Source organism: Cetorhinus maximus, chromosome 12 (assembly GCF_964194155.1).
Source record: "Cetorhinus maximus chromosome 12, sCetMax3.hap1.1, whole genome shotgun sequence".
Taxonomy (NCBI): Eukaryota; Metazoa; Chordata; class Chondrichthyes; order Lamniformes; family Cetorhinidae; genus Cetorhinus; species Cetorhinus maximus.
In genome coordinates, this window is record NC_135890.1 from 76627077 (window position 1) to 76639711 (window position 12635).

The following is a 12635-nucleotide window of genomic DNA, read 5'->3' on the forward strand; positions in this document are numbered from 1 at the left end:
CATTCCTGCTTGTGAAAGCATGCCGTGTGCACATTGGTGGCTGTGTTTCCTATATCCAAACAGTTACCACACTTAAAAGTACTTAATGGGTTATGAAACACTTTAGGATGTCTCAAGGTTGTGAAAGATAAGATACAAATGAAAGTATTTCTTTTGCATGCCTTCAAAAGGGAGCTGGACCAGTTCTTGGCTGGGGCAGAGATCGCACCATATTAAAGGTAGGTGGATTAACAGTTAATGTACAAATAGCCAGGGTGATTTCCGGGACTTGTTTTGATTGCCTGGTGGGTGGTGGGGAGTTAGAAAGTGTCTAGTCGTGACGCTGCAGGCATGAGTATTGGGGACGAAGAAGAGTCATACGGACTCGAAATGTTAACTCTGTTTCTCTTTCCACAGATGCTGCCAGACTGGCTGAGCTTTTCCAACATTTTCTGTAATTTCAGATTTCCAGTGTCCGCAGTATTTTGCTTTTATATTAAATGAGTACTGGGAAGGCTTGATAGATCAGCCAGTTTTTTCCTCTGTCATTATTGTAAATTCGTAATTAGTTCTGCATTAGTTTCAGCACCGTGTAACACACAAAACTGGAACTGAAGTTGCTCATTCCTTACAGTCTGCAGGGTGGGAAACATTGACTCCCACTTAACACACTATGCGTCAAGATTTATTCAAATATCTATCAAGCTGTAAGCAGAATGTATGGTGACAGCTCTGCTGTAAAGGAAGGAGTTGAGTAATTATGCCAAATTACAGGAGTGTTGAGGCTGTGGCTCATGTATAATTCGTTTCATATCAGTTTAGAAAGGTGGGCATTATCATGATGAAATGCTTGACCAGTCTTTTTGTTTGAAGCTTTGAGCCTTACTCCATTCTTGCCACGTGCAAGTTGATGTATTTTGATACATTTACAGTGTCACATTTTGGCTGTAAGTAATCATTTAATTTTTGATTAAAATATGATGCTGTTACACTTTGGACCAACAACTAAGGTTTCTCTGAGTTAGACTGCCAGTTTGACACCCCATTAGGGATAGTTTTGTGTAGATCACCTTGCAGCAGTTTTTGACATTAATAATTACTGTAAAATACAATTTTTATCCTCCTTTCCATCACCTGGGTTGACACTACTGAAGTTCAGTTCATATCTCTTGAATTGAATTCTAAAATATGCCAGGCATAGAATCTTGTGGTAATTAGTACCATATTATCTCTCGAAATCGGCAGTGATGGTTCTTAGCAACTTGAATATCTTTGCTACAGATGGTTTGAGGGTTGATTGAGTGCAATGAAATAGCCTTGTGATTTTTAATAATATGTAAACTCCTTGTTAGATTACTGCCGTTTGATTTCCTGATGACGTAACAGTAGGTGGTTGGTAAATTCTCCACAACAAATAATAACTTTTGTGTTTAATGTATTGTAAAAAGGGCAGACTCCTCTCTGTGTGGTGATACTGTTTGAGAGAAATGACCACACACGTGCGCGCACACAGTATCTCATGCCTCTGTCTCTCTCCCTCTCCCGTGTCTCTCCCTCCCCAGTGTCTCTCTCTCTCCCCCCGTCTCTCTCTCTCCCCCCGTCTCTCTCTCTCCCCCCGTCTCTCTCTCTCCCCCGTCTCTCTCTCTCCCCCCGTCTCTCTCTCTCCCCCCGTCTCTCTCTCTCCCCCCGTCTCTCTCTCTCCCCCCGTCTCTCTCTCTCCCCCCGTCTCTCTCTCTCCCCCCGTCTCTCTCTCTCCCCCCGTCTCTCTCTCTCCCCCCGTCTCTCTCTCTCCCCCCGTCTCTCTCTCTCTCCCCCGTCTCTCTCTCTCTCCCCGCTCTCTCTCTCTCTCGCCCCCCGTCTCTCTCTCTCTCGCCCCCCGTCTCTCTCTCTCTCGCCCCCCGTCTCTCTCTGGGCCCCCCCGCCATCTGTCTCTCTCGCCTCCTGTCTCTCTCTCTCGCCCTGTCTCTTTCTCTCTCTTTCCGTCTCTGTGACTCTGTCTCTCTTTCTCTCTCTCTCTCTGCCTCTCATCTTTGTGTATGTCTCTTTCTCCCTCTGTCTATCTGTCTGTCTGTCTCTCTCTCTGCCTCACGCTCTTTCACTTTCTCACACAAGAAATGGTGTATTACAATTCACTGCTTGCATTCTATACTGGCCTCTTGATGTACAACAATAACATCTTGTTTCTTTGGCATAGTTGAGGAATGTTGACTTAAGTGCTAGTAAATCTTGTGTTTTCTTTTCAACTACGACCTTGTGGAGAACCAAAGAGCTGGCCACTACTGTTCAGTATTCAGAATGATATCGGGGCTAAAGGCATTAAATTATGAGGACAGGTTGTACAGACAAAGGCTGTATTTCCTTGAGTTTAGAAGATTAAGGATTGTTCTAATTGAGGTATTTAAGATGATTAAAGGATATTGTAGAGGAGTTATAGAGAAATAGTCCATAACAAGGGAGCATAGCCTTAAAATTAGAACTGGACCAATTGGGCCGAATCCAGGAAGCATTTCTTAGTGGAAATCTAGAACTCTGCACATACTTCCCACCCCAAACGGTTTCTGAAGCTAGGTCAATTGGAAATTTAAAACTGAGGTTGTTAGATCTTGTTAGGTCAAGCGATCAAGAGATATGAAGCTTAAGATGGGTGAATGGAGTTGAGATATAGAGCAGCATGATCTAACTGATTGGCAGAACAAGCTTGAGGGGTTGAATGGCCAAATAGCCTACTCCTCTTCCTATGTTCAAAAGGGTAGAATCAGGCAGAGTGAGAGTCACTCTGTGACTTTGGAGCCCATTAGGAAGAGACAGGAACATCATTTTCTGCGTTGCACTGCACACACACCTGGCGAGGGGGAGTACTTGCATCAGAAATGCCCCCCCCCAACATGCCCCCCCACCTCAACCTTCCCCCCCCAAAACAGGTTGGGGCTGAATTTAATAGGTATGTACTACTACACACGAGAAGCAAAAATGGGCGACAGACACAAACTGTGAATGATATTGGAAGGATAAAATTGGAAGTGACCAAGGAGTCTTAACATGTCTATAACGCAGAGCAGCAGTCAACAAAGCATTACCTATTGTTGAAGAGCCTGACTGTGAAAGAAGGAGGAGCCTAAATGATGATCAGCAACTTACTTTCTAGAAAATCCTTGGGTGTCTCTTTGCTTGTGAGCAAGAGAATGGATCCACTGAGGTAGGTGATCAAACTTTGTCAATGGCATTTGACAGTCAGTTGAAAATGTCCTTGTTGGCATAAAGATTGAAGGTGGACAGTGAAGTGTTGCAGAAGGACCTTCCCCCCTCCTCTGGGAATACTATGCTTTAAATGACTCGAAGTCATCTGATTCCACATCTTGCCTGCAGGAGGTTGCCAATACATGTCTGGAATACAGAGTAACTCATCATCATTCAGGATGGAGGCAGAAGCTTTGGGTTGTGACAGCAAAACATTTTCAGTGTCACACAAACCGTGTGTAATATACTTGAAAATGCACAATCCAAAATCTGATCGAAGAGTTACAAACCAATAGACGTATTTCACGATTGAAATTTTACTGAACTATTATGAAATAGTATAAGATTATCAAAGCTTTATTTTATTAATTACATGTTAATTATTGATAGGAAAATTTATTAGCCTGTCATACGTTTATATTATGTACAGGAGCATCATATCATTACAGAGGGTAATTTTGTTTTGGTATAAAATATATGACATCAGTTCAACCATCCCTGTACACCTCTGCCAGTTTTCATTTCCATTGTCCTGAATGACACTAAAAAAATTACCCTCTTAGTTGTCTTATTACATAATATATCCAGTACAGGTCGAATATCGTTTATCTGTACATCCAAAAATTGAACTTTTTTTGAACAGCTATGCAGTTAATTTATTTGTTAACAAAGCAATGTAATATCATGTTACAGGTGTAATAAGTATTAACAAATAAGAAATAGGGTGTGTGAGAGTTGACAAATGGAGAAACAACCTAATAGTTGTAGACTAAAGCTAACCGGGAGATCCGAAAACTGAAAATATCTGAAAACTGAAACACAATCAGTCCCAAGGATAAAGGATACTCAACCTGTAGCATCATCTTTGAGAATATGTGCTATAATTTGAATGATGTGCTGTCCCATGAATGTTCTGAAAATCTGCTACTGAGATGAAGATATGTCTCTTGAAGTCCACGAGAATTAATTGTCATCATGTAAACAGATGGTGGGGTCAGTCAGAGTTTAATTATTATTTAGTAATGGAAGTTTGTAGGCTGGAAATTTCTTGAAAACTTCAGACTGCAGATCAGAAGCGAGGTTGAAATGGTTAGATTGTATTTTTAATTGCTGGTCACTGTCTCAGGCTGAACTGGACAGTTCGCAATCTCAGCATCCTGTTCTGCCCTGACTTTCCAATCGCATATCCTCTTCGTAAACACTGTCCAGTTCCATCCCCTGAACATCACCCACCCTTGCCTTTTATTGCCTTTGTCACCCCCAGATTCAGTTACTCCAATGCTCTCCTGGCTGGCCTCCTATCATCCACCCTCTGTAAGACTTGCTGCCTGTATCTCACACCGTATCACCACCCCATCCTGGCTGACCTATAATGGCCCATGACCCCTCAATAACTCAGATTTAGCATTCCCTCCATAGCCTGGCCTGCCTCTATTTCTATGATCTCACCACCCCTACAATCCTCACTCCAAGACTTTCCCACCTCTGACTTGCCTCTTGTGCACATACTGCCTTTCACCCCAGCACTGGCAGCCAAGTCCCCAGCTGCTCAGGGACTCTGCTTTGAAATTCCCTCCCTAGACCTCACCACATCTCCATCACATAGCAAAACTGAGTGAGACATGTTGACATAGCAGTTCACAATAGTGAACATTGATGCAAAAATGTCACCAAAAATTGTGGCAACAGAAAGTATCCGTTGCAGACAGGAATTGAATGCCCTAAGGAAAATGTTATATATAAAACTCATATTTTAATCAGTTCAGTTTGACCCTGATCACTCCAACTAATATTCCCTGGAGCTTAGAAGGCTGAGAGGTGATCTTATTGAAACACCTAAGACCCTGAAAGGGCTTGACGGTGTAGGTGCTGAGAGGCTGTTTCCCCTAGCTGGGGAGCCTGTGAATAGGAGTCACAGTCTCATGGTAAGAGTTTGGCCATTTTGGACGGAGATGAGGAAAATTTCTTCACTCAAAGGGTTGCGAATATTTGAAATTCAGTACTCCGGAGGGCTGTGGATGCTCAGCCACTGAGTGTATTCAACACTATTGATAGATTTTTGGACAAATTGAGGGATATGGGGATAAGGCAGGAAGGTGGAGTTGAGATAAATCAACCATGACTTTATTGAATGATAGAGCACGAGAGAGGGGCTGCATTGCCTACCCCTAACCATATTTCATGTGTACTTATGTTCTCATATCCTTCTTAGCATCATGCTCCTACCTGAGTAGTGTGTAATGTGCTTGATGCTTAGTGATCAGTTATCACTGTGAGATGATGATTATATAATGTGTAATAGACAGATTGTGTGTGTGTGAGAGAGACTCACAGTGAAAGTGGTAGAGAGACAGACTCCTTATCACAAATCACAGGCTGAGACAAGCTGTCATTGCTTTGAGTTCTCCCATTCAAATCCACAACATATTTGAATGTTTAGTTATTTATCTTAATCCTTCCTTTTATTCATTGCCCTCTTGGTCTGATGGAGTTTGATCACATGTGTGTCTGTGTTGTCTGCACTTCCTCCAGCTGCATGGCTCACTGGAGGAGTCAACAAATGCTCTAGATATATTCCTTCCACCCTTTCATGGCTTGAGGGAGAAACATTTAAGAAATCTCCCACCTTGTAGAGGACGTTTTAGTTTGTATATTCCTGATGGCCTTTCTAAAACTTTAATTAAAACCCATGAGGCAGCGCAGTATGTCAGACAATCAGCATCCAATGGTGTAGAGTACTGGTTCCCATTCTGCTGAATGGAAACTGAGAGTGGAAGTCATGCAACTCCCCAAGAAGTCACTTCCAAGCAGTCTTACCCAATTTGGAGCTTTCTTGCCCCTGAGTCAGATGGTTGTGGGTTCAAGAACTACTCCCTGATTTGAGCACATCATCTAAGCTGGAGCTTCAATGCGATACTGCTGGAGGTGCTGACTTTTAGATAAGTCTCAAACAAAGATCTGCTCAGGCTGTTGTAAAAGATCACTCTTTGAAGAATGGCCTGGGGAGCCCTTTACATTGGAGTGCTGTGATAGTTTACTGGTCCATATTGGAAAGTGTGTGTTTATAAACATTGGATAAGGACAGGATGGTTTGGCCACCCTCCAAAGGCATGATCCAATCCATTGCCATTACATGGAAAATGGCCAATTGGGGTGGCATAGGAAGTGGTGGAAATCAGATGTCCTCACCCCAACACAAATCCTAGATAATCAAGATATCTTTCCTGGAGGGTCACAATCCCCAGGGCTCCTCAGATGACCCTTACACTCATCTATTTTGTGGGACAGATGTGGGTTGTAGGGGCTGGAGGAGGCTACAGAAAAGAAGGGGCTAGCCTCAAAGTTGAATGCTCACATGTTGGCTATCCCTCGATTCGAGGGTGACATCTGCTCATGGTTGTGAGTTTCTGCCATGGATCATCGTGTGACTGAACAGGCTAATTCTTGGTCCACATATCTTCGGGCACATGGAACAGGATGTCCCATGAGGTAGTGGGATCCGGAGTGCAGGATTTGCTTCCTTTTCATTCCCTCTCTGCTGTCGCTCTGCGTCAACATTAAGATGTTGTGACTCAAAGTGTGATGCAGCTTGATGAACAAGGTGGCACCATTCTTAACAGTTGGTAGCAAGCTTAATGTCAGCGCTACCATGCTTCAAGGAGAGCTGCAGAGTGTCTTTGAAGCCTTTTCTTTGTCCTCCCATTGAACCCAAAGAATGCAGCAGAGACATTGCTGATGGGATTTCTCTCGCACTGTTATGTGTCACATATAGTCCAGGTCTCACTTCAGTACAGAAGTGTAGTGATGACAACTGCTGTGCACACAAGGATTTGTTTAGACTTGAGGAGGTCTTTATTGTCAAACATTCACTTACATGGTTGTAGAAGGCTGAGCTGGCACAGCTGGTCTGGTGTCGGATCTCCTCATCAATGATGACCTTTTGAGTGAGGTGGCAGCCAAGGTAAGTAAAGTGCCTAACATATTCCTGAGTCTCTCCTTCAACATATGTGGGTGGTGGAATATTTGGCTGAGCACATCCTCAAGCTGAGGTTAAAGAGTTTTCCATCTAGACAGTATTTAATACTGACACCAGAGGGCAGTCGATCTTTGGTGAGGTGAATAGCCACTGCCAAGTAGATTGTAAATAGAATGGGGGCTATCGCACAGCCTTGCTTAACACCAGTCTGGATTTTGAAGGCTTCTCTTCAGATCTCCCATTCAACACAGTTGCAGTCATATCATCATTGAGCAATTTGCAGGATTGTGATGAAGTTTCCTAGATATCCAAATCTTAGGAGCACAATCCACAGAGTCGCAATTTACTGAGTCAAAATCTTTGGTCACGTCAATAAATGCAATGAAGAGTTTCTGTTGTTTTCCTTGGAATTGTCCAGCAACAAAGACTATGTTGGAGGCTCCTCTGAAAGGTCTGAAGCCTCACTGTCTCTGGGAGGATTTCCACAGCTAAAGGTAGTAGGTGATTCAGGAGAATGCTTGTCAGGATTTTCCCTCTGTTATGATATCCATGGGGAAACCATAAACCAAAATAACAAAATTTACCAAATTACTCCCCAATGAAGAAATTGCCAACAAGATTCCACTTCTTGCAACTTTTACTTCAACACAAATCAGAACAACACAAATTAAACATGAATTATCAGGCGAATGGTACTTCAAATAAATAGGTAAATTTACATCATGGATACAACAAGGATATGTCTTACACAACAAACATTCGGATCACTCCTTGCCGACATGTGTCACTATGTAGATAACAGGTCCACAAAAAGTGTTCTTTATTCATGCACGGTGGGTCAGGAGTCCTACCCAACAACAGCTTTCATCTCATTATTACGATTATCATCAACAAGGCACTCTTCTACGAACCCTCTCTCCCTCGCATCATGACAGTCCTGATTCCTTTTCCACGAACCGACCATTAATGCACCAGTTCACGGTTTGGCCACTTCTGGTGAAACACCGGAACAAGTTCCCTCAGGTGGTTATCAATTTCCCCGATCCAATTCAAAGGATTGCACAGCTGTGTGGCCCCAAAAAATCAGGTAGAAAAATGTGCCAAGCTCGTGCAGAAAATTGTGGCTGAACTAATGGAGTTCTTTCGTGCCTCCGAGCTAGTCTCTCAGCTTTCCAGGTTTTAGACCTTTTTAGCTAGCTCACACAGTGTCTCAAAGAGCTCCTGTCTTTTTTTTTGCAGGAGCTTCTTTGTTTGTCTTCTGTGTCTGGTTACATGGCTGTTTTTGTAACTTAACCTCCATTGGTAGCTCATCCAGGTCAAGTGCCGCCAGGACACATGGACCAATATTTCTTATTATACAAGAAAATTGCAATTGATTCTTTTACAATTGATGCAAACTCTTGAAAGGCCTTTTCAAACATTTTTAAAAACAATTACAAATTCCACAGACCTTGTAAAGAAATTAAGAATTTCCTTACTGTATTGCTTCCAGGTCAAAGGTCATCACACCTGTTATCAACAAGGAAAATAGCTCAATAGCTTCCACAGCATAATTTATCTTCCTTCTTGAAGATAGCTACAATTACCTACACCTGATCTGCAGTGGTTCAAGCAGGCAGCTCACCACCACCTTCTCAAGGGCAATTAGGGATGAGTCATAAATGCTGGCCTAGCCAGCAATGCCCACATCCCATGAATGAATTTTTAAAAATTGTTGCACTTCTGAAGCCGGTTGTGGGGGTGGGGTGAGAGGGGGAGGGGAGTTCTTTTTCCTTCCAAATGATGTGTATAAGTGTATGTAAGTGTGCTTAAATACCAGCTTTGAAGACCTCAACTGGAATACCATCATGCAGTAGGTGCTGATACTCTCCAGGCTATATCCAAGTACCCTGTGGTAGAAACCACGGGTGAGCCGCAATCAATGGAAGAGCTTTTTTTTTGAAAAATACACTTTATTCATAAAATATCTGAACGAACATTACAAAAAATTTCTAAATGGCCATCACAAAAAGTGTAATTATATTCAGCCTTTCCACTTAGATCATGAGGTGCTTCAATACAATCAATAAATATTACAGACATTTCAACATGGTCATTACAGACAGTCAAACAATGCAATGGTATTCCAGTTATCTACATAGATCATGTTGCACTCTGAGGTGCTTCAATGCAATTATGATACATTTAGTTTTCACTGTATACATTCCTTGTGAGTCATGCAGCCCGAGGGGTCTATACAATTCCCAGCCCCTTGGTGCACTATGGCAGAAAGGTCTTAGACAGCGACTTTTCCCATTGCGTCTTTGCGGCGGCTGCCCCAAGCTTTAATGCATTCCTCAGCACATGGTCCTGGACCTTGGAATGTGCCAGTCTGCAACATTTGGTCAGGGACAACTTTTTGCACTAGAAGACCAACAAGTTCCAGGCAGACCAAAGGGCGTCTTTCACCAAGTTGATGATCCTCCAGCTGGAGTTGATGTTTGTCTTGGCGTGCGTCCCTTGGAACAGCCCGTAGAGCACAGAGTCCGGTGTTACAGAACTATTCATGGCACTGAACTCCAGGCTGCTCCTTGACCCTTCTCCCAGGCAGTGTGTTATACTGTAGCAGTGCAAGATCTTTTCCTTTCATTGTTAATGTACCTGACCAGTACGGTTAAAAACGTGCTGAAAGATTGTGTTATTTCGGTTGTGCTGGCAAGCTGTGTTTAACAAATGTAACAGTTTTTTTGAATAAGTGTAATGTAGTGAATTACAACAGCCAATTTGCATACAGCAAACTCCCAAAAAGAGCAATCTGATAATGACTAGTTAACCTGCATTAGTAATGTTGGAAATCATCTGATGTATATAACATACAAATGTATTTATACATTAATTAAAACAGCAGCAACAGCATTCCTGTAGATAGTGCTGTGTGGGTGATGTTATGTAACTCATTAAGTATAATGAGGTTCTTGTAACATTATGTGACAACTCAACTTTAATCAGTTGGAACTGCTTTTCATCAGACAGAATGGGTAGCTGTTATGCTAACCAACCTGATGCATTGCCCCTCACATTCAATCCACCCCATTAACTTTTATTTGAAGTGACAATCTCCTAATTCCAGCATATGTTCCAGCCCTACTTGTGAACTAATAAGAAATGGCTGCTGTTCCTGATCTGTTGAGGTACTAACAGGGCACAAGATTAGGGAAAAAGCCACTGCTCACAGCTTGACAATAAATTGGCACTGCCATTCAGAAAGGCTGTGAGGATGAGCAATGCGGGAGATTGAAATGTCACGCTGATGCAGGGTTTCAGGACCTTTTTGTTTCACTTTGCACAGAGAAAATATACCCAGGGGTATATATAACCTGGGGTTTTGTAGCAGCAGCTCAATTTTACTGTACAGCAATTGATGGAGCAGTGTGGAGGGAGTTTTAAACTGTTTGTTTCCTGACACTGACATCCCTCACTTTGCTTTGCAAGGAAAAAGAAAACTGTAGTGTGTGCATTTACCACCACAATGAAAATGTTCTAATGTAAGTGTATTTAAATGCAGTGAGAGCACGACACGTGAAAGGGGAGACAAGTGATGAAGATGAGGAGACTGAATATTTCGACGCCATGGAGAATGCACCAGAATTCATCACAGTAACCACAGATCCCACAAAGCACAGGCAAGTGATCGTATTGGGAAACGGATGGAGTGGGTAGAGTCGGCTAGTGCAAATGAGTGAAGCATTGCACTGTCAAGAGTGAACATGCACAGCAGCGCACACACTCACGTGCAAACGCGCACATGAGCAAACACTCAGACACGCACACACCTCGACGCACACGCACACGCCTTGTCGCACACGCACACCATTCCACACACACAAACATGCCAAAATGAATGCAGACCAATCTCTTTGGTGCTTAGATCACCTCTTAGAGCTGTGTGGTAAGCTTGACACTAAACTCTGCTCACAGGACACTATGCATCATATCCACAGACTGATGCACTGCCAAGACTTTGCTATGGAAGTTCTCAGTTTTCCCGCACAAACTCAAGGCTCCCAATGGTATTAAGCTGACATAGGGTAACCAAAGCATCAGGAACAGGATGAGTTGCTCTACTGGGCTCCACATTCTGTTGGATATTGTGCTGTATGCCTGAGGGTCACAGTGGCAGTTCTTCTCGACAATCTCATCCCAAGTGGCCCTTCTTCCTGGGTAAACTTAAATAGAGAGTGTCCACAGGCTATTTGGTCATGGAGGACATCACAGCCAAAACCAACACTACACTCACCTGTAATCAAACCAAACCCTTTAATATGATTCAAAGCAGAGATGCCAGCTGGTTTTATTCTAAACCCAGAGCCAGCTGGACCAGATACTGCAACTGAAAGCAGTTCATTTAAGCACTGACTCAAATTGGAGCCTCTGAACCTTTTGTTCCATGTACCCAGAACTGCCTCAGACAATGCCTTTGTGCACTTGGCCACTCGAGCAGCTTAGTTCTGTGTTGAATCTATTGCTGGGTTTTCATTTGAGTAATGGGGGGGAACTGCTGCATGATTTAATCATCTTTCGGGGGGGGATGTTTTCAACATTCACTTTAAAAGGAAAAGCTTGCATTTATAGTAGCACTTTTCACAAGCCCAGAGTGTCCCAAAGCACTTTACAGCCAAAAAAGTACTCTTGAAGTGTAAGGACTCTTGTAATGCAGCAGCCAATTTAGGCACAGCAAGATCCCACAAAAAGCAGTGAGATACTGACTGGTTGATCTGTTCCTATGCCCTGCGGGATATTCACCTGAGAGGACAGATGGGGCCTCAGTTTAACGTTGCACCCTCCATACTGCACTTCAGTGTCAGCTGAAGGGCTCAAAACTCTGAAGTGACCCCGGAACCCAACTGATCGAGGAAGGGAACCTGCCACCCCTATTCTGTCTGGTCGATACGTGATTCCAGTTTCACACTATGGTGTCAATTTTTAATGCTTTCTGTGCAACTAGTGATGGGCAGCAAATGTTGCCTTGCCAGCATCACCCACACGCCAAGAACAAAGGCTTTTTAAAGCTCAGCCCTGTGTCGAACTGCTGGCGTTTCCATGTTTAGATCTCTCGTCTTTTGTGTTTATGTGCAGGCGTACAGGAAGTAATATCAGCGGAACCAGCAGTGATCAGACTGAAACCTGGAACCTGGAGGACCATGTGAGTAACAGAGTGTCACTTCACTGCAACAGTCCCTGCCAGCCTGAAAACATTACAAGGGAAACCTTCCAACTTCACGCTTCGGGTGGGAAATTTCGCCAGCTGGGAGCTCATTTAAATGAAAAACTATAAAATCATGTTAGCGCATACTTCCAGATTCCCGACATGTGCATACTGCATCAACGGGGAGGGTTTTAAGCCTCATTCAATTTTACCCTGCGTCGACATTGACTGATAAAAGAGGGTGGTCCTTAGTTGGTT

General features: G+C 43.2%; 1 protein-coding gene across 3 annotated transcripts in view; it reads left to right on the forward strand.

The window, feature by feature from the left end:
• The window catches only part of LOC144687599 (oxysterol-binding protein 2-like), a 336708-nt gene that overhangs the window by 278399 nt on the left and 45674 nt on the right, over positions 1–12635 (forward strand). For 2 of the 3 annotated variants that reach the window (XM_078553932.1, XM_078553935.1), the window contains 3 exons: positions 171–218; positions 10737–10854; positions 12308–12374. In XM_078553932.1, coding sequence (XP_078410058.1) covers positions 171–218; positions 10737–10854; positions 12308–12374 — 233 coding nt within the window. The remainder of the gene's footprint in view (positions 1–170; positions 219–10736; positions 10855–12307; positions 12375–12635) is intronic. The other variant, XM_078553934.1, reaches the window with a different exon arrangement.